Source organism: Centroberyx affinis, unplaced genomic scaffold (genome assembly GCF_046629955.1).
Source record: "Centroberyx affinis isolate AG114_WGS23_722 - 3 ecotype Tasmania unplaced genomic scaffold, CSIRO-AGI_Caff_v1 ptg002325l_1, whole genome shotgun sequence".
NCBI classification, from domain to species: Eukaryota; Metazoa; Chordata; class Actinopteri; order Beryciformes; family Berycidae; genus Centroberyx; species Centroberyx affinis.
In genome coordinates, this window is record NW_027280593.1 from 78,110 (window position 1) to 105,733 (window position 27,624).

Here is a 27,624-nt window from a genome sequence, read left to right on the forward strand (position 1 = left end):
TATGATATGCTCGTAGGGAAGGAGGAACACGCCTGCCTGACAGCGGCAGGCTTCCCTCATACCGAAACGACAGAAAACCTCAGACTTAAGAAAAATGAACATGCTGCCCTCTCTAAGGAAAGTTGCCGAGGAGGATTATGTCAACTTCACTCTCGAAACTTTGTGACTGCTTCCCGTGTCGTGTCAGCCATTGAGTTGTTGTAATGTATCGGCGGCTACAGTATCCTGCTCGTCTGTTCCCATGCTATGCTGCAGCAGTGTGGCCACTCCAAGCCCTTTTGTCGGCCTTGAAGGGACGGTAAGATAAATGCACGTCAAGTCGTCAGCTGGAAAACAGTATTTCAAAGATCATGGTTAACAAAGAGGAACTGGAAGAGCGGCTGAAGAAACTACTGGTGAGGTTAAAAAACCTGCAAGAAGACAGGCAACTAAGCACACTGATTCAGATCATCCAGGATCTGCTTTTCCTGGCGCACACCGACTGTGGTAAGAAACATCCATCCATGTGCATCAAGCTTTTATTAAAGCACAGGCCCACTCCTCTTTGGCCATGTTGTTTTGATTTTGCTGTCTTCTTTTTGTGCTTCTTGTAAGATGAAAAGTTTTTATAGGCCAGTTGGAGCTTCTTCTTCACCTGCACACATTTGTAATTTTAGTTTTCCATCATTTTTAAGTCTTCTTTATGTAGTTTATCATTGTGTTTTATCATCTGTGCTTCTGCACAGTCCAATTCAATTAAACTAACTGGTCAAATAAACAAAACACCGTAGAGTTGCATCCTAATGGGATACATGTTATTCTTATTGCCAGGCTTATTCCCAATCCTTTTTATATGCTTTTAAAAATAGAAATGAGCGTGTAAGGCCGGGTCTCTTTTTTTCAAAAGCTAATGTGTCATCCTTAACTGTTGCTCCTTTGTGCAGCAGCAGAGCTGTTTGAAGACAAAGATGTGCAGGGGCCTCTGATGGTGGTGCTGTCGTCTTACATCAACAGCAGAGGAGTCCAGCAGGTACGGGAAGACATGAGGAAGAAGTGAAGTCCTCTCTGCTATCTAACTCCATTTGCTTGTGTAGTTTTCTTGTCTTTGCATATCAGCAGTATGTTATGTTATGTTCAAGGAGCATGTGACTTCTGTTACTCGGTCATGCCGATTTGCTCTATACAATATCAGGAAGATCAGACCCTACCTGTCTGAGCATGCAGCACAACTCCTGGTACAGGCTCTTGTAATATCACGCCTTGACTACTGCAACTCCTTACTGGCAGGGCTCCCGGCCTGTACTTTCAAACCTCTGCAGATGATCCAGAACGCGGCGGCGCGTCTGGTCTTCAACCAGCCCAAAAGAGCACATGTCACTCCGCTATTCATATCCCTCCACTGGCTCCCAGTTGCTGCCCGCATCAAGTTCAAGTCCTTGATGCTCGCCTACAAAACAATAACCAAAACAGCTCCGACCTACCTGAACTCCCTCATTCAGGTCTACGCTCCCTCCCGCTCACTACGCTCTGCCATGGAGCGGCGCCTGGTGCTGCCACCTCAGCAAGGCCCTAAGTCTCTAGCCAGACTCTTCTCTTCTGTGGTTCCCCGGTGGTGGAACGAGTTGCCAAACTCCATTCGATCCGCAGAATCCCTCTCTATCCTTAAGAAAAGGCTAAAGACCCAGCTCTTTAGCGAATACCTCCTTTCATAAAAAAAAAAAAAAATTTGATGCACTCTATGCATTACCTCATAGCACTACCTTGTAGCACTCCCTCGTAGCACCTATGTCCTGTTGGACCAGAACTTAGCTTGTTGCACTGTCTCGTAGCACCTATGTCCTGTTGGACCAGAACTTAGCTCTATAGCACTTACTCTCGTTGTTCTCTCCTATCTAGAACCTTGCTTGTGTTGTATGCAAATCTCATGTGTAAGTCGCTTTGGATAAAAGCGTCTGCCAAATGTGAAATTGTAAATTGTAAATTGTATGTTATGTTTACTCCACACATGCTCTGAAAAGGCAGACCTGTGTCATCTTCAACACAATATGCCTAGTTGGGAGAATGGTAGCTTTCAACACAGCATATTTTAATAATAACGACAAATGTGATTTTATTGTGTTGAACTGCAACACATATCTCAAACTAGACACACAGATGTGTTGAGAAAACATGCAGCATTTTTAAGAGTGTATTGCAGGATCACCTGCCAAGGCCATCTCCCCTCTTCGCAGTTTAAACCTCATTAAAAAGTGAAACGGCCATGCTTTTATCTGGCGTGTTTACAGTCTTGTGACTGACTGCTGTATACTGCGGCTTATCGGAGGTGAGATTGCAGCGTGACTCAAACTGAAAGTCAGAGATGTGTGAGATGACTTACTTTGAAGGATAAAATAAAATCTGGTCACCTCTGGTCTGGTCTTCCAAGGAGTGCAGAGTGTGTGGTATATTTTGCCAGATAAGTGATTGAAATTAATTGAATTTTAATTAGGCATTTATCCCAGGTCTGGAGTCTGAAATATGGATCAGGAATGTAGTTTTTTTTCTTCTATCTAGTAATTATTTTCCTTCATTGACTGATTGGCTTTCTGGTTCTTCACAACCTTGAGATAAAGTGTAAGCCTCTTGCCACAGGTGGGCTGGTCACTGCTGTGTCGACTGATTGAAATATGTCCCGGGACGTTGGATCAGCTGACCCGGCCTCTGCAAGCGGCCAAGGAGTGGGAGGTACTGGGAGCACACCAGTAAGTAAAGACACAGTGTCTTGGCGCTGTGGCTGTGATGCCTTTCCACTGCTTACTGTTGGTTTCATGTGATATTGTTGATCTAGGGAGTGAAGCTTCTTCTCTGTGTGTGAATGTGATGGAGTGTGTCTATTTCTGTCCTGTATTCCTCTATTGTTGTTTCCGTTGTCCCTGTATCAATGTGTTTTCTCTACACCTGTATTGTTGTTGTTTCCTCTACGCTTGTAATGTTGTTGTTTTCTGTACACCTGTATTGTTGTGTATCCATGTTGTATACCAGTGATTCTCAAGCCTAGGGGGTTGCACAATATTTTGGTGTGTTTGCAAGATGATATATTACTGATATAAATGTAATACCGCATTGCTGTTTATGGTGAATGATTTATCCCTGTATTGCTGTTTTCCAGGCAGATCCTGAAGGTTTTGTCCCAGTACAGGGCGGACTGCAGAGTGACCATGGTTGGACTCAGGGCCTTGGCTCTCCTGCTCAGATCAGGTACAAAATTAGACAGGAGTCGGGTTGAAATGCAGATGAGTCAGATGGATGGAGTTTGACACATAGGACGACAGAATGACTGCGAGAGGGTTTTGACCATTTGAAAGTCCATTTAGTGCTGTATTCTGCTACTTAAGTAAGTCAAGCGCAGGTCATACTAGGTGATTTTTTTTTTCTAAGACAGGTTAGAATCTGGGTTATAAAATAAACACTAATAATAATCTGCGTTATTTGACCTGGGTCTAATCAGGACACCAGACAGTCACTGAAAGGCTTATGCCATATGACGAATTCATGTCATCAAATCAATTTGTTTATGAGGAAACTTCAAAATAATAACTGTTTTATGGAGGAGGGTTGGACAAGTTCCTGTGGCAATTCAACATAGAGGAAGTATTGTCCATATGTAATTCCCCTGTTCTTTCTCTGGCTGTAATTCCTTATCTGTATGTGTAGCTTCATGTTGCACATCTACTATGTGGAGATTCCCACTTGAAAGGCCACTTCAAAACACTCAAGTTAGTAATAACAGTGCAATCTCTGCCCTTAAGGGGTCTAAAAGTTATTCTCAGTTATCTTCTGCGTAATGACCTGTATTACATCATGCCCAGTTTGACGTGGAGCGCCAGGGAATTGCCAGAGATTAAATTAAGACACAAGTCACATGGTCCGTGAGCTGATTTTATTAGTCAATGAAAGTACAGTATCAGTGGACCACAATCCAGCAGATGGCGGGACAAAAATCTGCAAGCCAAGGACTTCCTGCCTCTGACGCTGAGGGGCTTTGTGTAAAATATTTACGAGATCCCGGAACAGACCTGTTTGTTTCCAGCTGCTGAAAGGTCACAGTGTACATTTGTAGTGTTTTGTTATGAGATATTAACCACATATCCAAACAAATGGTGTTACTCTTTAAAGGATAGTAGGTAACTTAAATCCTTGGGTGACAAACCTGTAGTGGATCCAATGAACTCTTTATTTGTGGCCCTGGCTTTTCTCTTTTCTTCAGGTAGAAATGTGTATATGTTTTCCCCAGTCTAAAGCTCTTTCTTCAAATCTTTATTTTATCTAGTTGACTTAAAAATTACAGTTTGTTGGATGGGACATTAAAATGAAGGAGCATAATATCAGAACAGGGAACAGATCATTGGGTGACAAAATAGCTCAACAAGCTAGCAGACATTGCAACAAACAGCAAAACATTTCACCAAGGCAAGACCACAGCTCATATCATGGATATAGGAAAGCACAAATAATAATAATAATAATCTTTATTTTCATAGCACTTTTCAAAACACAGTTACAAAGTGCTTTACAGTCAAAATAAAAGTCCAAAGACAATAATAACTACAAAAAAGCAAAATAACCTCAATAAGATGGAACAATAAAAGGCAAAAATGGAATAAAAGCAACATAAAACATGTAAAATTAATGATTGATGTAAAATTATGTTGAATAGAGGTACTTCCCCATGCCTTGGCAACAGGATCTTTTATTAGTAACGGTGAGAATATGATGACATGAAGGCATCAGGCCAAAATCAAAAGATCATGAGACAACAATAGTGTATAGTTATATAGATATATAAATCATGTTATACAGTTGTATCTGTTTGTGTGTCTGTGCAGATCTGCTGCCTCTGCTGGTGCTGGAGGAGGAGGAGGATGTGTTCGGCCTGGTGGTGCAGGCGATGAAGACGTTTTCTACCAGTGAGGAAGTGCAGCTGCAAGGCTGTGCAGCTCTGCAGTTCCTTCTGGAGACAGGTAGACACACACACACACACACACACACACACACACACACACACACACACACACACACACTAACCCCTCTGCATGTACTAGTGTGTAGAGTGATACATGTATAGTCTACTGTCCCCTTGCAGTGTATGTGAGGTGTCTCTGTCCCTACACTGTGTGTCATGATGCACTGTGAAATTATTTTTTGTTTATGGTTTTGCTAATGCCACCAAGACAAAAACTCATTTACATTTATTGTACTTGTCAATTAAAGTGATTTGTATTTTGATTTGGGATTGGTGATGTGTCCAAGATATTATATATTTTCCTCATTTTGATGGTCTAACATATCTTGTATTTGGTTTTTTTTTATACAAATGGCACTTTATGAAAAGTGCTATGACCTTAGGATATCAACCAATCAACCAATAAGTTAATTCAGTCTTCCCCTCTATTCACTGTCTACTTTTTATACTGATTGTCTTGCAAAATACAAAGCATAATAATCCAATAAATATAATTTGTATTTATTTAAAAAAATATATATCAAAATGCAGTTGACTGGTATGAAATTGCCCTGAAATTCCAGTTTCATTTTGCCAGAACAAAAATGAAATGGAAGAATGAAGAATGCAAGAATGAAGATTCAAAAGCAAATTGGATTATTGAATTTAAGGTTTCTGACCCAAGTTACATAAGTACATAAGTGGGAAAATAAAATGTATCATATATATATATTATATATAATTTGTTATAGTGGGATTACATTTTCATTTTCCAGTTTGCATTAAGGTTTGAATAAAGTTAACTATATGCTTCTGTAGCTGAATGTCTGTCCTTGTTTCTGTCTGTGCAGTGAGTGATGAGCACCTGGTGGAGTTTGTGGAGAACCAGGACCATGTTGTGGTGCTGGCGGCTCTGCAGCGGTTCCAGGACAGTCCCGACCTGCTGCTGCAGGCCATGAAGGTGCTGCTGCCCCTGGCCCGCCCTGGTAAGGCTTCCTACACCGCCAGACTGTCAGACAGATTGAAAAGGGAAGGAAATACTTGATTGAGAAAAAGGACTAATATGTTAATGCTCTCATAACCTGCTTTTTATTGGTACTACACTGGTTCCTACCATACAGCGCTACATCGCTATGACCAAGTGAACAGCAGAGCGGCACGGAAATGTGAATAGCAGCCAGTAATTTCAATGAAGCTAGGCACATTGACAGCGAACACAGTGAGCCGAGTCGGTCAGTCACGTTGTCTCTATTTCAGTGACGTTTTGCAGGTATACCCCGTCTCCAAACTGTAGCTTTTAGTGTAAAACTGGACTTGTATTTCCTATATTCCTGTGTTCCCTACTCCTGATATTAATAAACCACTACCTAGCTAGTATTTGTGATTAGTAGGATAACTTGTAAGTTATTCTGCCACCAAATAATAATGCCACCAAATAATTTATGTTGTAAATTAAGTCAGAATTGTCACAGTTGTCAGAACTGACTAACTGACTAATTAATTTTTAGAGCGTTAGATTGCATTATGATAAGGAATCAAGTTTTACAATCTATCAAAAGTTTTCTTCTAATTAAGGCTCAGATATTTACTTATTTTCAGGAAAAAGACAGGAATAGAGCAGAAAGTGATGTCAATGCTCTCACTGAATGCTGATTGGTTACAGTTTTGAACCTCAGTGACACTGTTCAGCTCACGTTGAGACTTTTTCCAAAGTGATATCATCGGGTGTTTACTTACTCGCATTATGTTAGAAACTGGTGCTAATAATTGTATTAAAACTGTAGCAATTTGTCTGACTGATTTCTGTCATTGGCATTGGTGCAGAAACATTTTTGACACTTATTTGAACCTCAATCTGATAAGGATGTATGGATGGATTCCATGCAGTGCTGTTTATGTGGAGCAATTTAGGAATGCGTATACTTTAGATGATAGTCCAGTCACTTGATTACCACGCTTCAAGTGTTACATCACATGACTCAGGAAAGCACATTAATCACGAAGGAAGGGCATGAAACATCAACGCTTTGCCTTTTCTTGTTCCACATCGTCTATTTCCACCCTTCCCACAATTACACAATGTGACTCTAACACTGCCTCTGCATAAATCAGATTATACCTCAATTGGGAGTAATTTTTTGTTTGGATTCAACTGGTACAATGCGCATTTTGCGTAATTAGATTGGAGCCTTCTAACATTCCCATGAAGAAGTCTTTTAGTTTTGGAGCAGGAAGTGCTGGCTGTAATTGGGACTTTATGGTTTGCCAAGCATACATGGCTGACTAATGCAATTATTTGAGTGCAGGAAAGCCCCACATTGTGATTTTGAGGCATTTGGATTTCCTAAAAAGTGCATCCTAATCAAAGGCATTGAATGAGTGAGATTAAAAGAAAAGTGACAAGGAAAAGATTATTCAGAGACTTTTGGGGGGATTTCAGGGTTTTTGGACACACCACTCTATTTAATTTATAAAGGAAATTTCCAGACATCCTGCTTTTCTTCCGTTTATTTACTGTTGTGTTGTTTTTCATCATATCACTGACCATCCTAAACAGGGTTTCTGTGCAGTTCTGGAGAGTCCTCAGAAGTATAGAAACTGAATCAAAAGTATGGAATTTTGAAATGGAAATTGAAACCATGAAAGCTGGTCTGAATCTATCGGCTCGTCTCGTCTCCTCCAGGCAGCAACGTGGAGATACTGATGTCGGGAGGAGTGAGGTGCTACAGCGTGCTCATCGCCGCCATGGACGCCTTCCCCGAGGTGGAGGAGCTGCAGGAGACGGCCTGCTGTCTGTTCAGGAAGTTTACATCAGGTCAGACCAGGGGTCAAAGGTCAGGAGGTCCAAAGATCAAACCACAGGATGAACTTCCTCCCAACTCCTCCAAACGTTTTTCTACAGTTATCTCGTTAGTGGATAAATGGACATTCAGTCCCTTGTTAGTTTTGTAAGCAGTGGGAGTTGCAGGTAATTTTGGGTTTGATTACCCATCTAACCTTGTTTTGGTTCTAGCGCAAGTGTATAAGCCTAAATTTGTTCACACTTTCTCTAGTAGTGGTGGACAGTTTCTTGCTGTAGTTGCCCACCACTGTTGACTGAATATAGGGGAAACCAATGTAATGAAATCCTGGTCAGCATTCAAAGAATCTGAGACGCTCTGTCAATGAATAACTCTCATTTTGGAGTTTCTCTGCACTTGTTCACGGCCGATGATGATAGCACTGTTTGCAGAATCAATGGATCCTCGCTGTAAATACAACAGTGTTTGCATTTCATTCTAATAAGCTCATTTGCCTATCGACTGAGCCATAATGATCGAAGAGGTCAGCAGGAGCATGTGTGTGATCCAGGGTGCGCTTGTTTTGTCTTCTTGTAGAGAGTTACTACAACATCCTGGTACTGAACGGCGTCCAGAGGGTTGCAGTGAGAGCCTGTCACACCTTCCCCGACAACGCCACGCTGCAGGCCGCTGCACTGTCCTGCCTGGCTGACCTCAGTGAGCACACACACACACACACACACACACACACACACACACACACACACACAAACTGATCCAGAGCATCCCTCTGCTGGAACAGTTCCCTAAGTTCCCTAATTTTTGGGGGTTTTAAACCAACCTTTGTGTATTTTAATATTTACTGTTTAGAGGAATGTCTCTTGTAGAGTGTCATGACCTAGTTGACATATTGCCCAGCCTCTACCAGTATTCATCATATAATAAACACCAACCAAAATTCAGTCACGTGTGCAAATCAGATGTCTTTACAACACGACAGTGATAATTAGCCAGCAGATACTATGATTAGCTAACAAGCTGACACTAAACATAAACTCGATCAGATGTATCAGTGATGAAATGATCAATTCCCAGTCAAAAATGGCATATAACTATATTAAATTCTGTTGGGACAACCAAGTTGTTTAGAAATGTCTAGAAACACAACCAGCTGTTCACAGCCGCTGTTGTCCAAGAGCTGTGGACCTCCAATATGTCCGCCAGAGGGTGTGTTACGCCACCTGAAAGCTCTTTATAGTACAAAATTCACAGTTATATTCAGATCTTGTGTATTGTAATCATAGCATACTGTCTCCTTCTCCCAGCTGCGACCATAGTGCAGAACAAGGCGGTGGCTGAGCAGGGTCTGGAGGAGGGAGAGGAGGAGGAGAACAGGGGGAAGGAGGAGGTAGAGGACATGGGCCTGGGCTGGATGGAGGCCTGCTGCACTGCGCTGGAGCTGCACGCTGCTGAGCCCGCCGTACAGGTCAGACCAACAGCTTCTAACTCTGTTTGAAGCTGTTGTATTATTGTATTATTGTATTATTACCCATGTAAAAAGCCTCTCTCACAGGATTTTTCAAAAATGTCTGCTCATAGGATGCAGGGCTTTTTGACCTTTCTAGGATTTGAAAGGAAACAACTGGTGGCTTGAGCCCTTTTCCTTTTCATTAAAAGGCTTCCTGCCACTGTGCCAGTAGTCCAGAGTATTTATTTAGTCGAGCGTACAATCTGTGTTAACTCCTACCATACCAGCAATTCCTTTCCCTTTGTTTCATTCCCTGCAGTTTACATTTACTAGTGCAGTGCCCGTTCAAAACATGCCTGTTCGGAACGGGCCGATTACCTGGCCTCCAGTATTGCTGCTTGCAGCTTTCTTGAGAACCGCTCATCCAAACAACTTCACACTCGACACTGTGCTTCCAGTCACTTGCTTTGAGCCCCGCTGCTGCACAGAGTGCTGTTTGCTTGTTTATTCAAAGTTTATTAATATTGAACATGTCGCGTGTTCAACCCGACACTGCACGTCCTTGGGTCCCCAGCAATACACCCACCAAGTGTGAAGTAGATCGGATGAACTGTTCTCGAGATATGCGAAGGACACACATACAGACAGAGATTCCTTGCTTTATAGTATGATTTTCTCCTCCTCTGTACTCCCACTCGGTGTCTATTGCTCTCATGTCCACTCACATACATGTGGGAATACACACACATACTCACACACCTCCTCACTTCCCTCTTGTTTCTGTCTGTGATTTTGTCCTTTGTTCTCTGCAAAGCACTTGTTGACAAACTGTTTGCGTAAAGCACTTACATTCTAAATCAATTAGATTTGACTTGTAGTATACATTAATTGGTCAGTTGTAATTGGACCACAAATAGGCTGTTGTACCCAGGCTCTGAGCCACAGGCTCCTGTGGGAAATGAAATGTGAAACTTTTACCATTTCACCATATATTTTATTATATCAATCTCCAAATCACATGAAAAAAAGCACAGAAGAGATTATAGTTTCATTATTATCAATACTTCAAACCTATCCAGTGTTTTCCTTTCTTTCCATATTATTTCTCCATTTGCCTGGCATGCTGTTACCATCACAATATCAGCTTGTGTGAATCTCCTCCACTCCCCAGGAAGCTGCAAGTTGGGCCATTCACAGCCTGTTATTACATGGAGCTGGACTGAACCATTCAGCAGAGGAGCAGGATGAGAGGTAGACACCGAAGCAGAACATGCCACACACCTCTTCTGCATGTGTTTAACATTGTTTCGCACGTGTTTGTGGTGATATTTACAGTGAAAGTGCATGTGCCTCTTTGTGAAATGCTAAACAGATATTGGAGACAGTTGTCACACATGGAGATATCTTCAGCAAACAAAGAAAGAAATAACTGTTTGGCCAGCTTGCAGCTCTCTCAAGAACAGAAATGATGTATTCACTGTAATCTCTGTTTCTCAGAAAGAACATAATGTGGAAAATTAGATTTTAACGGTCAGCATAACGGACCGTCTTGCTTATCTCGCCATGCATGTGATGAGGGGCGTTTCTGAAATGTGTTTAAAATGTGCAATGGGGTGATTTAACGACATTCGTTATATTGTTTATGGTTGTTCAGGACTCCTGTTCACAGACAGTTAATGGCGGCCATGCTGCTCCACTCCTCCTCTCCCAGAGTGTTCAAAGCTGCTACTAGTGCCATGGGCACACTCATTACACACAACAGTGAGTCCTCTGCACCATTGTTACCCTAAATACACATGGAGAAGTGGGACAAAGCAGAAAAAACCACACCCACGCACACACACACACTAGCAGGGTACACACTTTGGTTAGTTCCCATCAGTAGTAAAACGAAATATAAACATCTATTTTGTGTTTTTGATAGCCTGTCATCTTATCCATTTCAACTCATATATATTTGGCATTAAGCATTAATAACTTGGTAATGCTATCTGGCAAAAAGATAAAACATTTTTGGTAGTGTATAATACAAGGTAGTGTATAATACAGATCTGTTTTCATTATACCGGTAGGTATGGTAGTATAATTATAATACAGTTAAGACAGTTCACCTAAATGCAAATCCTGTCTGAATGTCAAGAGCACCATGCCCTATTGTTCTAGACGCCAAGAAAGATCAAATATGCAAAATAATGTTGTTTTTTTCCCACATGTAAAATGTGCAATAAGTGTTGGTTTTGCATTTATGTAATATAAATGTATCCATGTGAATGTATTATTTTTTTTTAAAAATGACTGTAAAAATTGGGCTACAAATAATTTCATCAATTAATTATCAAATTTATGATAATGTAATCTTCAGTAATTGGGGCTGGAGCACCAGATGGATGACGTTTTCCACATGGGACAGTACACCGAGTACTGAGTGTACTGTCCCATGTGGAAAACATCATCCATCTGGTGCAGTACACTGAGTACTGAGTTTATGCTAATTGAAAGTTGATTGAGTATACTTATTTGTGATTGATAATTTCTCTGAAGCTATCTGAATTGCACTGATGTGGTAAACCCCACTCATCCGCTGCTCCATGTAGGATAAAACAAAGAATTTTCAATAACTGTTGGACTCAGGTCAGTTGGTAACATGAAGGTCTGTTCTGTTCTGTTTGCAGGTAAAATGCGTTCTCTGCTGCTGTCCAACGGCCTCCATGTCAACCTGGTGGAGATGATGAAGAGACACTCAACCTCCGCCGAAGTTTCCATCAGCGCCTGCAAACTGCTCCACCTCCTCTTCCAGGGAAGGTGGGGACAAACCAGTTTCCTGTACATCAGTTGGTTTTATTATATCACAAAATGGAAATGGACAAAAAAATGATCCAACATGGAAAGAACAGGCACATTGTAGATGATAGTTTTTTTGTTTTTCATAGATTCATCTTTGCATTCAGAGCGTTAAAAATGATATATTACATAACAGGTGTCAATGAGTTATTTTGTTTGAACTACTAAGTATTTAATCAAGTGTATTTCGATCACACTTTTTCGGACGTAAAACGGGTGTCTTTTGAAGATAATTCAGCCTAGGATCATGGCTTTTGGTCACAAATTAGAAGACTTTACCTGCTGTTTTAAATACCAAGTAATGAACATCATGTAACGTTTTTTTTTTCTCAAAATGGTTATGCAGCGTTTTAGACTAAACTCATTTGAATGTCTTTGGACTGAACCTCTTCCCGTATGTATGTAGGACGGCCAGTCTGGATGAGCTGAACATGGCCATGGGTCAGATCCTCAGTGCCATGAAGGTCCACAACTTCCAGCCGGAGCTGCAGCTGGAGGCGCTGCAGGCCAGCCTGGTCTTCCTCTGCCCAGGTACTTTGAAGTGAAAATCCTCAAAGTTATCATTTTTTATTTTGGTGACATCTTTGGTGCTCAGCGCTCATTGCTGTGGTGTTTCTGCACTGCACTTCCCAGAGATCACCTGTCAATCAAACAGTGTGGGTGGAGCTTGGATTTTCTATTGATGCAGTTTGAGTTTCTATTTTCTTTGTCTGTTCATCCACGGTGGCTATTGCTGCTCATGCTGACTACCCAGTTCTTCTGTTTATTCTAAACAAACCAGAAATGTAAAACGCATCACTTCCTGTGCGCCAGAGGATTTTTCCCAGGAAATAGCTGCCAGACACCGGGTGTTTAGAACAGCAAATGGAAAAGCTTTCATGAAATGGATATCGGTTGAATCACTGTTGTGTCAGAGCAATCAGACTTAGCGAGCAGCAAAGCAGGCAATTATTCATATATAAATGTCACAGATTATTACTTTGCCATATACCAATACACAATACACATAACCTGATCTGTCACTAGCCCTTGTGCTATTGAAAACAACAGACAAAACAACAAATGAATACAAAAAAGAACAAGCATATCAGAGTTAAAGTGCTGCCATGATAAAGTTTGCCGTGTTTCTGTGTTAAAGGTCTGTATTTCTTTTCTGTGTTTCTTTCTATGTGTTTTCTTTGTGTGTGTGTGTGTGTGTGTGTGTGATATAGTGGCATTAAAGCACAAAACACAAAACAGTCTGCCTGCAAATGAATAAGCAATCTGAATTTTGATCTTGTGCGTGTTTTAAAGATTAACTCCACTGAATCGGTTTTCCAAAGTCAGAGGAAGCGGTGGAATGACAGGTGATACAGTGGAACAGCTTGTTATCAGTGTTTTGATTTCCACCCAAACTAGGTTAAAATGGAGACATGTTACACTCCTAATTAGATTGGTGAGTGATAAAATAACATTTGTGTGTGTGTGTGTGTGTGTGTACAGTAGTTTACCGCTCTTCATTAGATTCTGCGGTGTGTGTGCATTCCCAGACAGGAGTTTGCGGGAGCATGGCATCTCGGTGGCCGACCCCGACATGGCCGACGTGTCGCTGAAGGTCCTGAAGAACCAGTGTGTGGTGGAGGGAGCGCACACCGTCTACCTGGAGGTTCTCAACAGGGTACGAACACTCTGACAAACCCCCTTCTTCCAGTCATGCCCCCCTTTGAACATTGTGAGAATTTCATGCCTGAACCATTTTATATCATTGGTAATATTGAAATTGTAACCTTTTAAATTGTAGTTATAATAAATTTATTTCCAAGGTAGGAGACACAAAAGAAAGGATGCACCTTAAAGGGGCAATAAGTAAAATTTTACTGCCCCGTAGCACAAAATGACCTTAGTATATCTGCAGGTTTTTTTAGGATTGTTGATAAATACCGATGACTCAGCGATTACTGTGCCAGGTGCTGAGATCGCCGGCTTTCAAAACTCAGTTTCTGGCCTGTACTCTCCACCCATCGCAATTTCTAGACACTCCCAATGCAGGAAATGAGTAAAAACTCCAATCGCACTGGAATTGTCCTTTTCAAACTGAGCCATTTATTTCAGCTTGCCCATGTTTGTCCTGCTGCTGTTTTTACAATGGCTGGTAGCCAATGGTGTTAGTCCATCAGCGGCTCAATACAACAGATTTTTAGCATTTCTTAAAATGGGTTACACTTGATCATTATTTCTTGTTTTTTTGTCTGCCACACTGTTTGAGAAGCACTGCCCTATAGCGCTACACATTACCGTGTCCCGTATATTTGGGGTTTGTGTAGCTGCTGTTTAGGGGCAGCAGGGTGAAGTAGTGAATAGTTACCCGCTGTGGAGGGAGGGTGAGAGAAAAGAGGATTTCATCCTTTGAGGATTGATAATGTATCACAAAAAATAGTGTAGAGCTTTAGAAAAAACAAGGGGAATTTGTCGTAAACATCAAGAGAACCAGCAGGTCACAAAAACAGACCCAGTACATACAGTGCTCATTCATTACATAAATTAGACAACAGTTCATCCATTCATTACAGAAATTATACAGTAGTTAATCATGAAACCACAACATCGGAAAGACGTAATTACATTCCTAAAAAGAATATGCCAGTTGATTGCTAACTGGTATGAATGAGTATGAGTGGCGAGTCTGGCGACTATTTTTGTTTTCACTTGTGGAAGTTGTTTCCCTTCTGCCTGAGGGCAGGATGATGTCATTATGGTCATTAAATATTATAATTATCATGCGCCCACAAACAGAAAATAGAGTACAGAACAAAATGAGGGAATAATAACAACAAAAACAAAACAAAAATCTAAACATTGGCAAAAAGAGTAAAAGCAAAGCAAAAAAAGCAAACATTACATGTCAGTAGGAAACTCAGAAGCTGCTAATTATACCTAATTCTACAGTTATTAACGCTCTGCATTTGGCATACAAAGAGTTATCTTCCAAAATGAGATTATCCACCATTTTAAAAATGTGACACCTACACTTAAAACAAACTTAAAACAAACCTAAAACAATTTCAAGGATGGCAAAGTCCTTGCTTGACAAAAGGACACTTTTACAGACCTGATCTATAGTCTTTTGGAAAGGAACACCTTATGTTTCCTCAAGCATTTTTGAGTGAATTCTTTGTATCCTCATCCATACTGCCAAATGTGGAATGTTTTGGTGTTAATTTCATTGTCAATTAATACATTTCCATTCCCACCGGTATCCTGTTAATATTCAAGTATGCTGTTTTTGAGTTGGCGCGTTAAACATCATATCCCAGAAAAGTTCTTATAACCTCTAACCTTCTCTAACCCTAACCCTCTTATCCTGGATATGAGAAACCCAAACAAGATATCATGCCAATATCAATCGGGATATTGAAGCATGTATACTGTGCACTTGATTTCTTTTACTGTTGTTTTTTGTGGTGTCTGTCACTTCTGTTTGCATGGTAATATTCTGAATATTTTTGTCATATAGTACATGTATACAGGGATATTAATTATTGACGTGAAGATGCATATATTAAGGGCTTATTTTGAATAACTTTAACCAGGATGGTACTCATTGTTGTACGTGTTTGCATGTGTGTTTGCTCATGTCTGTGTGTGTGTGTGTGTGTGTGTGTGTGTGTTTGTGTAGTTTATTAGCAGCTCGTCCATACAGAAGAGTGGTTTGCGTGTGCTGTCTGCTCTGGCTGACTGCTCCGGTGCAGTGGACCTGCTCTGCCAGCAGGGGGCGATAGACACGGTGCTGCATACACTACAGATGTTCCCAACGGAGCGAGGTACACTGCTGCTCTGATATGTTGTCATGGGCGTCAGTCGGGTATGGCAAGATGCGGTGTTCATACCATAGCCGAAATGAGTCCAAATTCAATTATTGTAGTTTTTATCATTACAGTGGAGAGCAAAGATCAAACAAAACTTGCCATGAGTTGATTTGGAAGCATATCTTGACCAATGTTCCCTCTACGCTGGTGGTTTGGTGACCTATGTCTAACAAATTCTCACAATGACACAACAACAATGTCTTGTCATCAGTCATTGCTCCACTTTGTCCCTATAAATTTAGTCCATAAAAGCAGGTGTGGAAGTAAGTTAATTTTGGTGGTAAATGATATTAGATCCATACTCCATCCAGATGCCATACTTTAGGGTTTAGTGAACTGATCTTCTTATATGTTATTATATGTATTCTTTATTAAATCTGTTAATACTGCTTTTGGTTGCGAAAATAAAATAAAAATACAGTGTGTTTTAAATGCCTTTGAGATGCAGCAGTATCATTGCACTATTGCCCTAGTGTTGTTTACGTTGTACATAGTAGTTAAATGTTTAGGTTTACCTCTGTTCATCTTGTTGTCCTTGTTTTTAGCTATATATTTATTCTGTGTAAGTACATTGAGAGCAACGAAAAACCGGAGTCAAATTCCTTTGTATGTGTACATACTTGGCCAATAAAGCTGATTCTGATTCTGAAAAAGTACCATTAATTGAAGCCTATAGATGCCAAAACATCTTAGTCTGCATAATTGTGGAAGTTTTTAGAGGGTGTATCACCTGAAAGTAAATACCCTCCACTATTTTTGACTAATTGTACACAAAGCCCAAATATATAGTGCTAGGATAGGGGAATCTGAAAACATAAAATTTTCTTGATTTCAGTATGAAAGGTGACTGATCGTGCTGCGTCATGTTTTCACCCCCTAACTTCCTGTAGAGATACACTACTGGGGTCTGAACCTGCTCTACTACCTCGTAACCAAGAAGAAGCTGTCGAGAATGATGGTGCCAGTTCTGGCCTCCGTTCTGGCCGCCTCACTCATCCAGTACAGAGAAGATCCTGAGATGAGACTAAAGGTGAGCTGAGTGTTTTGCTTTAATGGAGGGCTGCACAACTGATCCAAAAACAAAAATCAAAGTCACAATGTTGACTGCTGGAGTTTCCCAATCACAACAGGGTGCAATTGCTTTTTCTAAATTAGGGGAAAGGTTTTGCAGTTGAATGTGGGGGGAAATTTTTCATTCTGTTCAAACTGAGTGAACTTAAACATTTGCATCTCATCTTCTGTTTTTTTATCCAATGTTTACCCTAGAATTTTATTCTTGGCAGAGTGGAAATGTCTGTGAAACAGCATTTAGACAGTTAGACGCTACAACTCTCCATTGAAACCCATATATATCATTTTTTTTCGTGGTAGCTGCTCTTTAAGACGGAGTGACTCACCACACCTTTTCAAATGCCGGGAAACTCTGGGATACATTAGGCCTTTAAATGAAGAATTAACTTACAAAATTGAGCAATATGAGCAAATGAAATGTGCAAACACAAATATAGTATAGAAACATGTTATTTATCCACATGTATCAGTTCATATTGCAATATTTACTAATAGAGTTTAGTTAGAGAAGCATAATATTATTTTTTTCCTGCATTAATCTTGAGTAGAATTTGTTGTGTTTCTCAGATTGGAGGATTACTAAAGGGTCTTCTTATACCTATTTTAAAATGTGTTGCCAACCTGCAAGAGTTACCATGCGTTTATCCTTCCAGCAGTTCAAGAAACCAGACACCAGAAATCCATTTATTGTCTTTAACTACAGACATATTTGCTAGTTTTGCATGATCTCCTCAATTTATTTGTTTGTCAGAAAGAAAAACTTGGCCACAGCTGAAGTATTGGACAAATTTGCCATCACCAGCCAATCACATACTAGGCTTAAATGTCCTACCTAACTGAGTCTGTGCTTGTAGACTGAAGGGCTGTCACTGTCTGTCTGTCCCGCAGGGTTTTCAGGTGGCTCTGAGGATGATGGACGCCTGTTCAGGAGCGGCGGCTGAGCTGCAGAGGGAAGACTTCGACCGGCAGATCTTCCAGCAGCTCAGAGAGGAGGCTCCTGACCAGAGCAGCAACCCGGTAAGTTGGACGGTTGGATGCGTGATGCAAACCAAATTTTGTCATTTTTTTCTCTTTTCTCTCTTCAGTTTCTTTTTCTCTCTGTCTCTTTCTCTTCACATCCAAGAATGCACTAGTTTTCTATGAAAGTCCCTATCCACTCTTGAAAACATGGACATTTAAAGACTAGATTTCCAGTTAGGAAGCGTGGAATATCAGCAAATGAATATGAGTTATTTGTCTTATATTTTAAGCCTTATTTTTCAAAAGCATTGCCCCGGACTGCCCTAGTACTAGTGATCACTCTAAATTGATCTGCAGACATAAAATGCATTGTAAAATCTGAAGCATTATTATATCAAGGACCACAAAACTAAATCACTACATCTTTGTTTTTCTCTGAAATTACGCCACCTGCAGGGAAACTGCAGTGAATCAGAATCCCTTTATCCATCAAGTACAGTAAATGCACAGGGATTACAATCTTGGTGACATTTCTGCAGAGGTATATCAACAACAAATTATGTTGAAACACAGGCCATACTAACATACATAGTACAGGACTTCACATACAGTTCAAGAGGACACAGTGCAAGACCTACCAGACATGCTTAGAGACTGTTAAGATAAAGGATACAGTATACAAGTATACATTGTGGGGTCCTTGGATTTCCAGGAAAATGACTTCCTAGAAAGAGTGGGAACCTTCACCATAGTTTAATAAAACCAATCCATTTGAACCGGAACACTTTTATCTTCTCTTACCTCCTCTTTTCCCTCTCTGTCTGTCTGTCAGTTGCGTAAGCCGGCGTGCCTGGCTCTGTCTAAGATGTGGTGCGACTCAGAGTTGCACTACAGCATGCTGGAGAAGGCCTGCGAGGACGGAGACACACCGATGGCCGAGTGTCTGATCCAGCTGGGCGCTGACATCAACAGGAAGACGAAGACCGAGTCTCTTATCTACCAGGTCAGAGGTCACAGTCCCTCACATAGCAGGGATAGGGATGTACAGATACCAGTATGTCTAACTGTGTGTGTCTATCTGCCTGTTTGTTAGCAAGATATCTCAAAAAGTTACAATCGGAATGAACTAACTTAATTTGGTGGACAGATCGGCCTAGGCGCAACGATCAGTTGATTCGATTTTGGTGGTGATCTGGGACCGTATCCACAAAGCTTCCTAGTACTAAGTGTTGGTCCTAGTGGTGAAGTTCTAAGAAAACTCTTAGAGTGATGATGTTTTCTAAGAATTTCCCCTTAAAAGTAAGACTAAATCCTAGTAAAGATAAAAGCTATTCACAAAACATCTTGGCCCTTAAGAGAGCTCCTAAGGTGGAAAACTGTTAAGAGTAGAGAGGAGGACTTTTAGGAGCTTAGGAGTTTCTTAAGGAGAGGAAAAAATGGCTGAAAGACGCAGAAAAGACGCATTAATGCTATTATTATTGTGACAGTTATCACAATGTTAAGATATTTAGCAACAGGCAATTTAGGTTTATGCAACCACATAGTAGAACAGTCACAAAAACAATCACAGCTCCTTCACAGCCTCATATTGTGATGCAACCTATTTAATTCCCTCTGGATGTGCACACCGTGGACAAATCAGCAGCTATTGCTATAGTGAGTTTTCTCTGTATTGTCTGTTAACTGACGGGACACACGTCCGCATCATCAGCAATATACTCTTGTTCAAAAATCCTATTCATATAGGCTTGCCAGTATAGTCTATAAATTATACTAATACTACTAAGTCTTGAGCCATTTTCACCAAATCTTACCATCAAATTAGTACAGTATTATAACATTACTGCATTCACCCAAATAAAGGCATAATGCGTCAACCTGTGAGGACCGTACAAGTATTAAAAAGTACCGTTCGTATGGTTTTCAAAGATTTTGTCCAATGAGCTCTATTTTTTTTTTTTTTTTTTTTATAGTATAAGCAAACCACACGTTAATATTGAGTAAATTGTGTTTTATCTTGTGTGATTCCTTGTGTTCATTCTGGATGACAAAAAGAGGCGTGTTGGGGGGTCAACCACACCACCTCACTAAGATAAAAGTTCTTGTCCATTCCTTGCTCAGAGTCGCTCTGAGAACTTTCCTAAATCACTCCTACGCTAGGACTCCTTGCTAAGGAATTTTAGGCTAAGATAAAAGCTCTCTGAGAGGACTCTCAGAATGTTTGAATTTCCACCTTTAGATGAATTAAGGTTTTTAGCCATGACTATTATGCTGTGTTCATGTGCTGGTGGGGAAAGTCTGACATCCAGTTGGCTGCTAAACATCGTTGCATTCACGTCAGAATTTGTTGGAAAAAAACCCTGAAGATAAACAACAAATCAACAACTATTAAGGAAGCTGCAGCTGCAACTTCTGCCCACTCAAGTCAGAGTGGGCAGAAGTTTGTACTCCACCAAGTGCTTTCGAGTTTGCAAAGCTTTTAGCAAATAATTTCATCACAAAACGCTAAATGAAACAAAAGAACGCAGCCACTCTGCAATTTAAAAAAAAAAAAAAAAGCAATGCCAATCATTGAAAAGCCAATTACAGGCAAACAGGGATTCAGACATGCACACACAGGATCACAGACAGACACATTATGTATAATATATCCCTTTTATTTATTATCATTTCAGTGTCATATAAGTTGCATATTGCGGCTTTAACTATAGCATGATGCTATTCTACAGATCATGACAACAAGTGTCTGAATTACATTCTTTTTTTAAGGGGAAACTCAGTAACAATTTATAAACAAACTTGAGGATCTCTATCATGGCACATTTGGTGAAATCCGTAAAGCATAAAACTAAAAGAAAAGACTGTGTGACTTGAATTTTCTTCAAAGTTTTTACAAAAGCCTCATGCCTGCACCTCGCTGGCTGTGCGTATTGAAGCTCACACTGTGTTGTGTCTGCCAGGTGTGTGAGAGAGGTGGACCTCTGGAGCTGGTGGAGCTGCTGCTCAGCCGAGGCGTCCACGAGCAGCAGCTCCGCAGGGCGCTGGCGGTCAGCGTGAAGCGGGGCGACGGGCCCACCGTGATCCAGCTGCTGGGCCGCCTGGGTCTGGACCTCAACAACAGCGCACTCTGTCTGGGCGGCTTCCGGCTCGGCCGCCTGGACGCCGCCTGGCTCTGCCCCCTGCTGGCCGAGAGAGGCAGAACGCACAGTCTGCGTTACAACAACAGTGAGTACGATTTTTAGCCCCACGACAGCAGGGGCTCTATGGATGGTATTGACGGTTGGTTAGACTGCAGACTCTCAAGACGGACACCCAAGTTTGATTCCCAGCAGAGACACTTCCACAGAATTGAATGTCACAGGGCTGTTAGACTCTTAGTCTTGTTTATAGAGGGTTATTTATGGCTTCAGAGGTTTTGTTCGTCTGCTCCATCAGCCGTTGTTTTTGGCACTGATATACAGTATATCCCTGTATATGGTTTTGGAGGTGCACAATGTTTGTTTAGAAGAGTTTAGAAGTTTAGTAGGGTTAGAATTAGAAGTGCTTTTATGTATTCTAATCTTTAAAGACTGTTGGGAAAAATGTTCAAGACTGAAAAGTAAGTGTCGTTCAATTTGAGTTTCAGCAGCTCCAGATTTTCAATCCTAATCACATCACAGGCTCAAGTCTTAATTCGAAGATTTCTGGTTTCTGGATTGTTCTACTCACAAATTGTAATTGAGCTGTGTCAGACCATAGGAATAATGAGTTCAGTTCTTGAACTTCAGTGGTATCTCCCTTTAAATTGTGGAACTACCTTGATTTGACAGTAGTTTCTCTTCATACACCATACAGCAGAACCTATGTGTCACTGATCAGATATCACTCATCCAGAAACACTTGTAACTCCAGTTTGGAGACTTTCTTTTTTTGTACTTGAAAATACCATGGTTCTCTGGTATGACTGGAGAACGTTTTATGACTGTTGGGCTTATAAACCTCTTTTAAAACTCTTTGCTCAGTTTCTGTGCATGGTCATCAAATCTAAAACCTGTTCTCTTAATTCCTGGAAAAACTGCTCTACATACTGTGTTCTCCGTCTCCAAGGTAAAGGGGCGAGTTTGGCCCGTTACATACAGTCTCTCCAGAGGTCCAAGAGCGTCAGCGTTCCTCCCAGGTCTCTGGCCGACCCCTGTCTGACCTTCGGCTACATGTCCGACGAGAGCGACGACTCCAGCTTCAGCTTCGTCTCCATGGACGACAGCCTGTTTTTCAACGACGACATGGAGAGCGACGGTAAAGTCTCTGAGATGTTGGTTATAACTCATCCTGCAGTGTGTGAACCCACCTGCATGATCGATGTCAGACCGTATACATTCCATTGCAGAAGTAAGGTGCTGTACCCGTACTTTTGTACGCTTATATGGCAAATTTTGGGTTTACTCTTAACTTAAATGATTTTAATTGTGTTATACTTTGCACATAGATGTATGTTGTTTGTATGTAACTTTTATGCTTGTCTTAATGCTGCTTTCATGGCCAGGACTGCCTTGAAATAAAAGATTATTAATCTCATTGGGATTAGTTAAATTAAGGTTAAAATAAAAGTTAAAAATACTGGACTTTCTAGGGGTTCAGTGTCAGCATCATTTTGGTTTTCCACTGGAATACGCAGCAGTTGTGCACATTGCTTGCATGTCACCAATTTAATGATGACCAGCACCGTTTGAAATTGGGCCAACACCAAATATATTTGGTGCAGTACAAACCGTACAGTATAAACCCATATGTTCACTAAAGGTATCATGCACAGTCTATTGATGTCAAATTATGTGAACTGGTTTCTGTTTTTCATTACTTCAAATACTGGGATAGTTCTGTTCTGATGCAGTGGTCAGGATGGAGTGTCATGTCTTAGCTTTGTGTGCCTTTCCTTTGGTAGGAAGTGATTCACTGTCGTTGGCTCTGTCTCCAAAGTCCCATACTAACTCAACAGAGGAGTTGAGGGCGGGGTCCTTCAAAAGGAAGCAGGGCCGCCGCAGACATGCCAGTGCAGAGGTAAAAGTGTTTCCTGCTTAGGATGTAGGATTTTATTTAATGTCGGTCTTATTTTCTTCTGCTTAGATTGACAGTTTTAAATGAATTTTATATTATAATGGATAATTTAAAAAGTCAAAGATTTATATCCATTGGGGTTCTTGTCTATAAAATAAGACGGTGAAACTCGCCTGTTACCTCACTGTCAGTCTTTCTCTTTGTTATCTGTGTTTTTCCATTTCCCAGAGTGGCCAAACTGAGAATGAACCTAATGAGCCTGTACAGAGGAGATATGGAAGGACAGGCCCAAACCAAAAAGGTACCGCCATCAGATTCAGTTCAGTTCAACAACAACTTTTACACAATTACACAGGGAAACTAAAAACCTTTTCTTGGGGTTGCAGTTTGATACAGCTTACAAATGTTGATGCCTGTGTAACTGTCATTGCTGCTTGTCAGTTAAAAATATATACATTGGTTAGTTGTAATCAATGAATTGATCAGGCTTTGCCTTTTCCCTTGTACCAACAATGTCCAATACTGCTGAAGAAAATAAAATTGTTGCAGGTTTTACAGGTTTCAGTTTTTATGTAGTGATATCCACTATTTAATAAAAGGCCAATATTGGCAAACCAATATATCAGCGAACCCTAGTTTCTATCTGCTTTCTAGTCCTGCTTTTCAAGTTAAAGGAGGTTTAGGGCGTGTTTCATAGGCTGTGTGGGGAAAATAATCATGATTACCTGTTAGGCATAAAAATTTCAAGACATGCTGCTGTTTTGGCCTTTCATATATATGTTATTAGTGTGGGTGGGACAAATGTGGAGTATCTGATTGCAACTCCCTTTTTGCATCAAAGCAAAGATGTGTTGCTGCTGTGTGTCTTGGAAACAAACAAAGGCTTGCAATAGAAGCTCAAAACGTCTTTCTCTTCACACCCTGTGGCCGGTGGAAAGCTCTCGCCTCAGAACAGCCTTTCGGTTGACCGGTGGTTATTGCTCTGTCTCCTCAGGTCTCTACTCCCCTGGCCCGGTGTCTGGGGAGAACTCCACCTTCCTGCCCAAAGAGAGGGAGAGGATCCGCCTGCTGGACCTGTCAGGGAACGAGCTGGACTCTCTGAGCTGCCTGATGGACGAGGACTCCGTCCAGCAGCAGCTGGAGCATCTCTTTCGCCTGGACCTGAGCCACAACAGTCTGCTGGAGTTTCCGTCTGCACTGTGTCAGGTAAATTATTTGACCATGAAGGAAAAGGTTAACGCTCAAACAACAAGAGCAGTGGTGCTAATTCAGATGGGTGGTACGTCCATAATGATGAACAAGCACAACTTTTTTTTAAAATGGCGTTTCAGTCACCTGGACCTCATTTTAAGGCCACAATAACAAATGGGTTTTTAATGGAGAATTGATTAACCAGCTTCCTAGACCTGAGTTACAGCATACTGCCAGAGTTTCTTTCAACACTGTTGCAGGTCTGTGGTAAATGATTTGAGGAACAAAACAATGAAAGAGAAAAAAATGACACCCACACGCTGTTGATGTTCCCTGAAACATAGTTTACTTTAATTACGTGTACGCGTTCGCAAGACAGCTGTCGCGCGTATCCTGTATGTTCCCAGCCTTAGTGGTTTATTCTGCAATATAATGTTCACTAAACAATGTGATATTTTTCCTAAATTTTACCAGAGCTTGAAGAGTCTGACTCGACTGGACCTCCAGGGGAACCAGCTCCAGTCGCTGCCGGTGGAGCTGCTGGCTCTGCCCTCACTGAGCATGCTCAACGTGTCTCGCAACTCTGTAGGCCCCCTGCTGACCCTCGACCCCACCGTCACCTGCCCGTCACTACGGCAACTCAACCTGTCTTTCAACAAAATCACCACCTTCCCCCATCAGCTGGGCCGGGCCATGGAGCGGCTGGAGGAGCTGAGTCTGGAAGGGTAGGCTGCTGGGAAATGGAGTTGTTTACAGCAACAAGATCACTGGTTTCAAAATCCACATCAGCTGGGAAAATATCAGTGGGGGAATATGCCTCATTCAAATCTAAGGAACTGGTGGTTGTACTGGGCAGCTCCTAGGTGTGACATTATGAGTAGAAATTGTCTATTTTGTACTGGCAGTTAGTCTACACAACATAAGTGTATGCGCTCAAATTGGAGTCACTGCTGTACGTTCTCTTGCCATCTTTATATCCATTAAATAGTTCATTAGTTTGATCTCTAATGCAATCACAGCAACAGAAATGAGCCTTTCTCTTTACTTCTTCATTTCAGGAAGGAGGAAATGAAGAAAATGTGATTTTAATGATTTGACTGCATAATAGAATGCCAGGCATTTCCCCAGCTATGGCAGGATGTTTTCCAAAATTGGTTTAGACATAAGTGGGTGTTTTGTTGTGTGTATTAGGATTTAAAAATCCTGATTTCTGAGGATTAAGAGGATTCGGGGTGCATAGTTAAGCCAAAAATATAAATCACAATATTGGCTACTGCAATTCCCTATCATAGGAATCTGCATTTATAATATATCTCAGGTATCTTGTATAAGTGAGCAAATGGATCAAATCCCAAATAGTAACATCTCATTCCCCTCCTCACAACTTTTTTGACCATTTTAAAGTGGTGAATAAGCAATTACCTAGGAAAAACTGTGTCCACATATATCACACTTCATGTCACAATCACAATAGTCAGCAAACAAAAACCCCAATATGATAATGCGTAAATATTGTGGAGCCTTGCTTGTGATTACAGAATGGTCTTGGTGACTGTTGGTGCTTTTCTGTGTTCAGTAACAGTATTAGCGAGCTTTGCGATCCTCTGTGTCTGCCGGAGATGAAGCAGCTGGATGTGAGTAAGAACAGCGTGGAGAATATTTCCCCAGACTTCCTGACCGGCTGCCCCAAGCTGGAGACCTTCAACGCCTCCATGAACAAACTCTGTGAGTACAATTCACTGATGCTTGGACTCAACATCAGCAGTAGAATTGTTTTGTTTTTAACTGTGTGATGGACTGGTGACCTGTCCATGGTGTCTCTGTGGCTTCCACCCAACATGACCCTGAATACAAGTAGAGAAAATGAAATGAATGAATGAGTTTCATTCAAAACTGGGATACTGACTATTTGAAATAAACATTTTTAAAGTTTAAAGCCTTTTTAAAGCTTGAATTTTTAGTCACAGTGCCATTTTTTAACCAGCAGAACACAATGCCAAAATGCATCATCCCTCCAGGTTTTAGCAAAATCGCACCGGTGGTGTCTGAGATATTACAGGGGAGATACAGTATCTAAACGAGTTAAAGTTAAACCAAATTATGGTACATAAAAGGCTAAGTTGATTTAAAGGCTTTGAAGGCTAATTGTTAAAATTATTAAATGACCCTTTTAAAGATCGGATCCTATATATTTTAAAGAAATTGAATGATAAATTGCAGGAAAGGATTTTTTTATTTTCAAAAATGTATACTTTGGAAATAAACTCTTCAAATGAACAGTTGTTTTTGCATTCATTACCATCCTCTTTAGGTTCCCTGTCACATCTGCCATCCAAGATAACAACACTGAAATTGGCAGACAACAGTTTCACTTACATTCCTGATGCCATACTGGATCTCCCAAAGTAAGTCAGATTCTTTTATCATTGCCTAATTTTTGGAGTATATAATTTTGAGGACTATTAACATTCACTTACTGACAGAGTTAGACTTGTAGCTGTATAAGCTAGCCATAAAGGATTTTGGTACTGTCCTAACCCATTGTAACTCAAAAGATACAGTATCTCCTTTTTTTATTCAACATTAACTAACCTTTCACAGCTTTAGAATGCATGTAAAATTCATATTTAGCACTTGCCTACTCTTCGTCATGTAAAGACTTGTGAAAAGCCCTGTCTGTGTCCGTTCTGCTTTCTCTTTTCAGCTCTTGTGTCTTGCACTTGTCCACTGTATATACACATTCCTAATGCCTTTTATTTGCTGTCCAGCTTGCGGTCAGTGGAAATGAGAGCCAACTCTATAGCGGTTCTTCCTGGCCCGGGGTTCTGGGCGTCCGTTAACCTCCGGGAGCTGATGTTCGGTCAGAACTGGATCGGAGCCCTGGACCTGACCGGACCAATCTACAAATGGGCCCGGCTGGAGAAACTCCACCTGAGTGACAACAAGCTCACTGAGGTAGAGCATAACACAGAGCACTGATGACACAAAAGATACTGAAGAGGAAATTTAGGGTCTGGTCATTTCTATGGGATTAATTCGTTCCGAGTATCATTAGATTTTGATGAGTTTCATTCCATAAAGAGAAGGCCACTATTGACTACTGGCATGAAAGTAAAATTCACTCTCAACTGTTATTTTCCGAGCTAATATCAGCCAGTCATTCTACTAACATCATACTAATCGGTACCATACTAATGAATATCAGGTATATCAGGTAAAAAAAGATTTTTTTTCAAAATGGATATATTGCGTGAAACTCCTTCTGTAAACCCCACCAGGCTGACCACCATTGTGACCAGAAGGTGCTGGGTTTGACTTCCCGAACCAGCTAGTAAATCTAGGCAGATGAAGTTAATGAGTATCCCTCTCCCCTTCTTCAATAAATACTGCTAAAGTGTCTTTGAGCGAGGCATTCACTCTCCCAACTGCTCCAGTAGAGCAACTCAATGATACTGGTCAATTGCCAGGTATAAG

General features: G+C 41.0%; 1 protein-coding gene across 2 annotated transcripts in view; it reads left to right on the forward strand.

The window, feature by feature from the left end:
- The first annotated feature begins 6 nt into the window (after window positions 1-6).
- The window catches only part of lrrk2 (leucine-rich repeat kinase 2), a 48,954-nt gene continuing 21,336 nt past the window's right edge, over window positions 7-27,624 (forward strand). Inside the window, exons 1-27 of one of the 2 annotated variants that reach the window (XM_071533119.1) lie at window positions 7-486; window positions 924-1,009; window positions 2,611-2,720; window positions 3,128-3,216; window positions 4,845-4,979; window positions 5,812-5,946; window positions 7,644-7,775; window positions 8,338-8,457; window positions 9,066-9,226; window positions 10,380-10,459; window positions 10,863-10,969; window positions 11,881-12,010; window positions 12,456-12,580; window positions 13,579-13,706; window positions 15,705-15,849; window positions 16,785-16,924; window positions 17,854-17,982; window positions 18,758-18,928; window positions 20,886-21,150; window positions 22,012-22,200; window positions 22,847-22,962; window positions 23,188-23,260; window positions 23,954-24,165; window positions 24,625-24,875; window positions 25,727-25,875; window positions 26,462-26,555; window positions 26,919-27,105. In XM_071533119.1, coding sequence (XP_071389220.1) covers window positions 351-486; window positions 924-1,009; window positions 2,611-2,720; window positions 3,128-3,216; window positions 4,845-4,979; window positions 5,812-5,946; window positions 7,644-7,775; window positions 8,338-8,457; window positions 9,066-9,226; window positions 10,380-10,459; window positions 10,863-10,969; window positions 11,881-12,010; window positions 12,456-12,580; window positions 13,579-13,706; window positions 15,705-15,849; window positions 16,785-16,924; window positions 17,854-17,982; window positions 18,758-18,928; window positions 20,886-21,150; window positions 22,012-22,200; window positions 22,847-22,962; window positions 23,188-23,260; window positions 23,954-24,165; window positions 24,625-24,875; window positions 25,727-25,875; window positions 26,462-26,555; window positions 26,919-27,105 — 3,795 coding nt within the window. In that variant the 5' untranslated portion in view covers window positions 7-350. The remainder of the gene's footprint in view (window positions 487-923; window positions 1,010-2,610; window positions 2,721-3,127; window positions 3,217-4,844; window positions 4,980-5,811; window positions 5,947-7,643; window positions 7,776-8,337; window positions 8,458-9,065; window positions 9,227-10,379; window positions 10,460-10,862; window positions 10,970-11,880; window positions 12,011-12,455; window positions 12,581-13,578; window positions 13,707-15,704; window positions 15,850-16,784; window positions 16,925-17,853; window positions 17,983-18,757; window positions 18,929-20,885; window positions 21,151-22,011; window positions 22,201-22,846; window positions 22,963-23,187; window positions 23,261-23,953; window positions 24,166-24,624; window positions 24,876-25,726; window positions 25,876-26,461; window positions 26,556-26,918; window positions 27,106-27,624) is intronic. The other variant, XM_071533120.1, reaches the window with a different exon arrangement.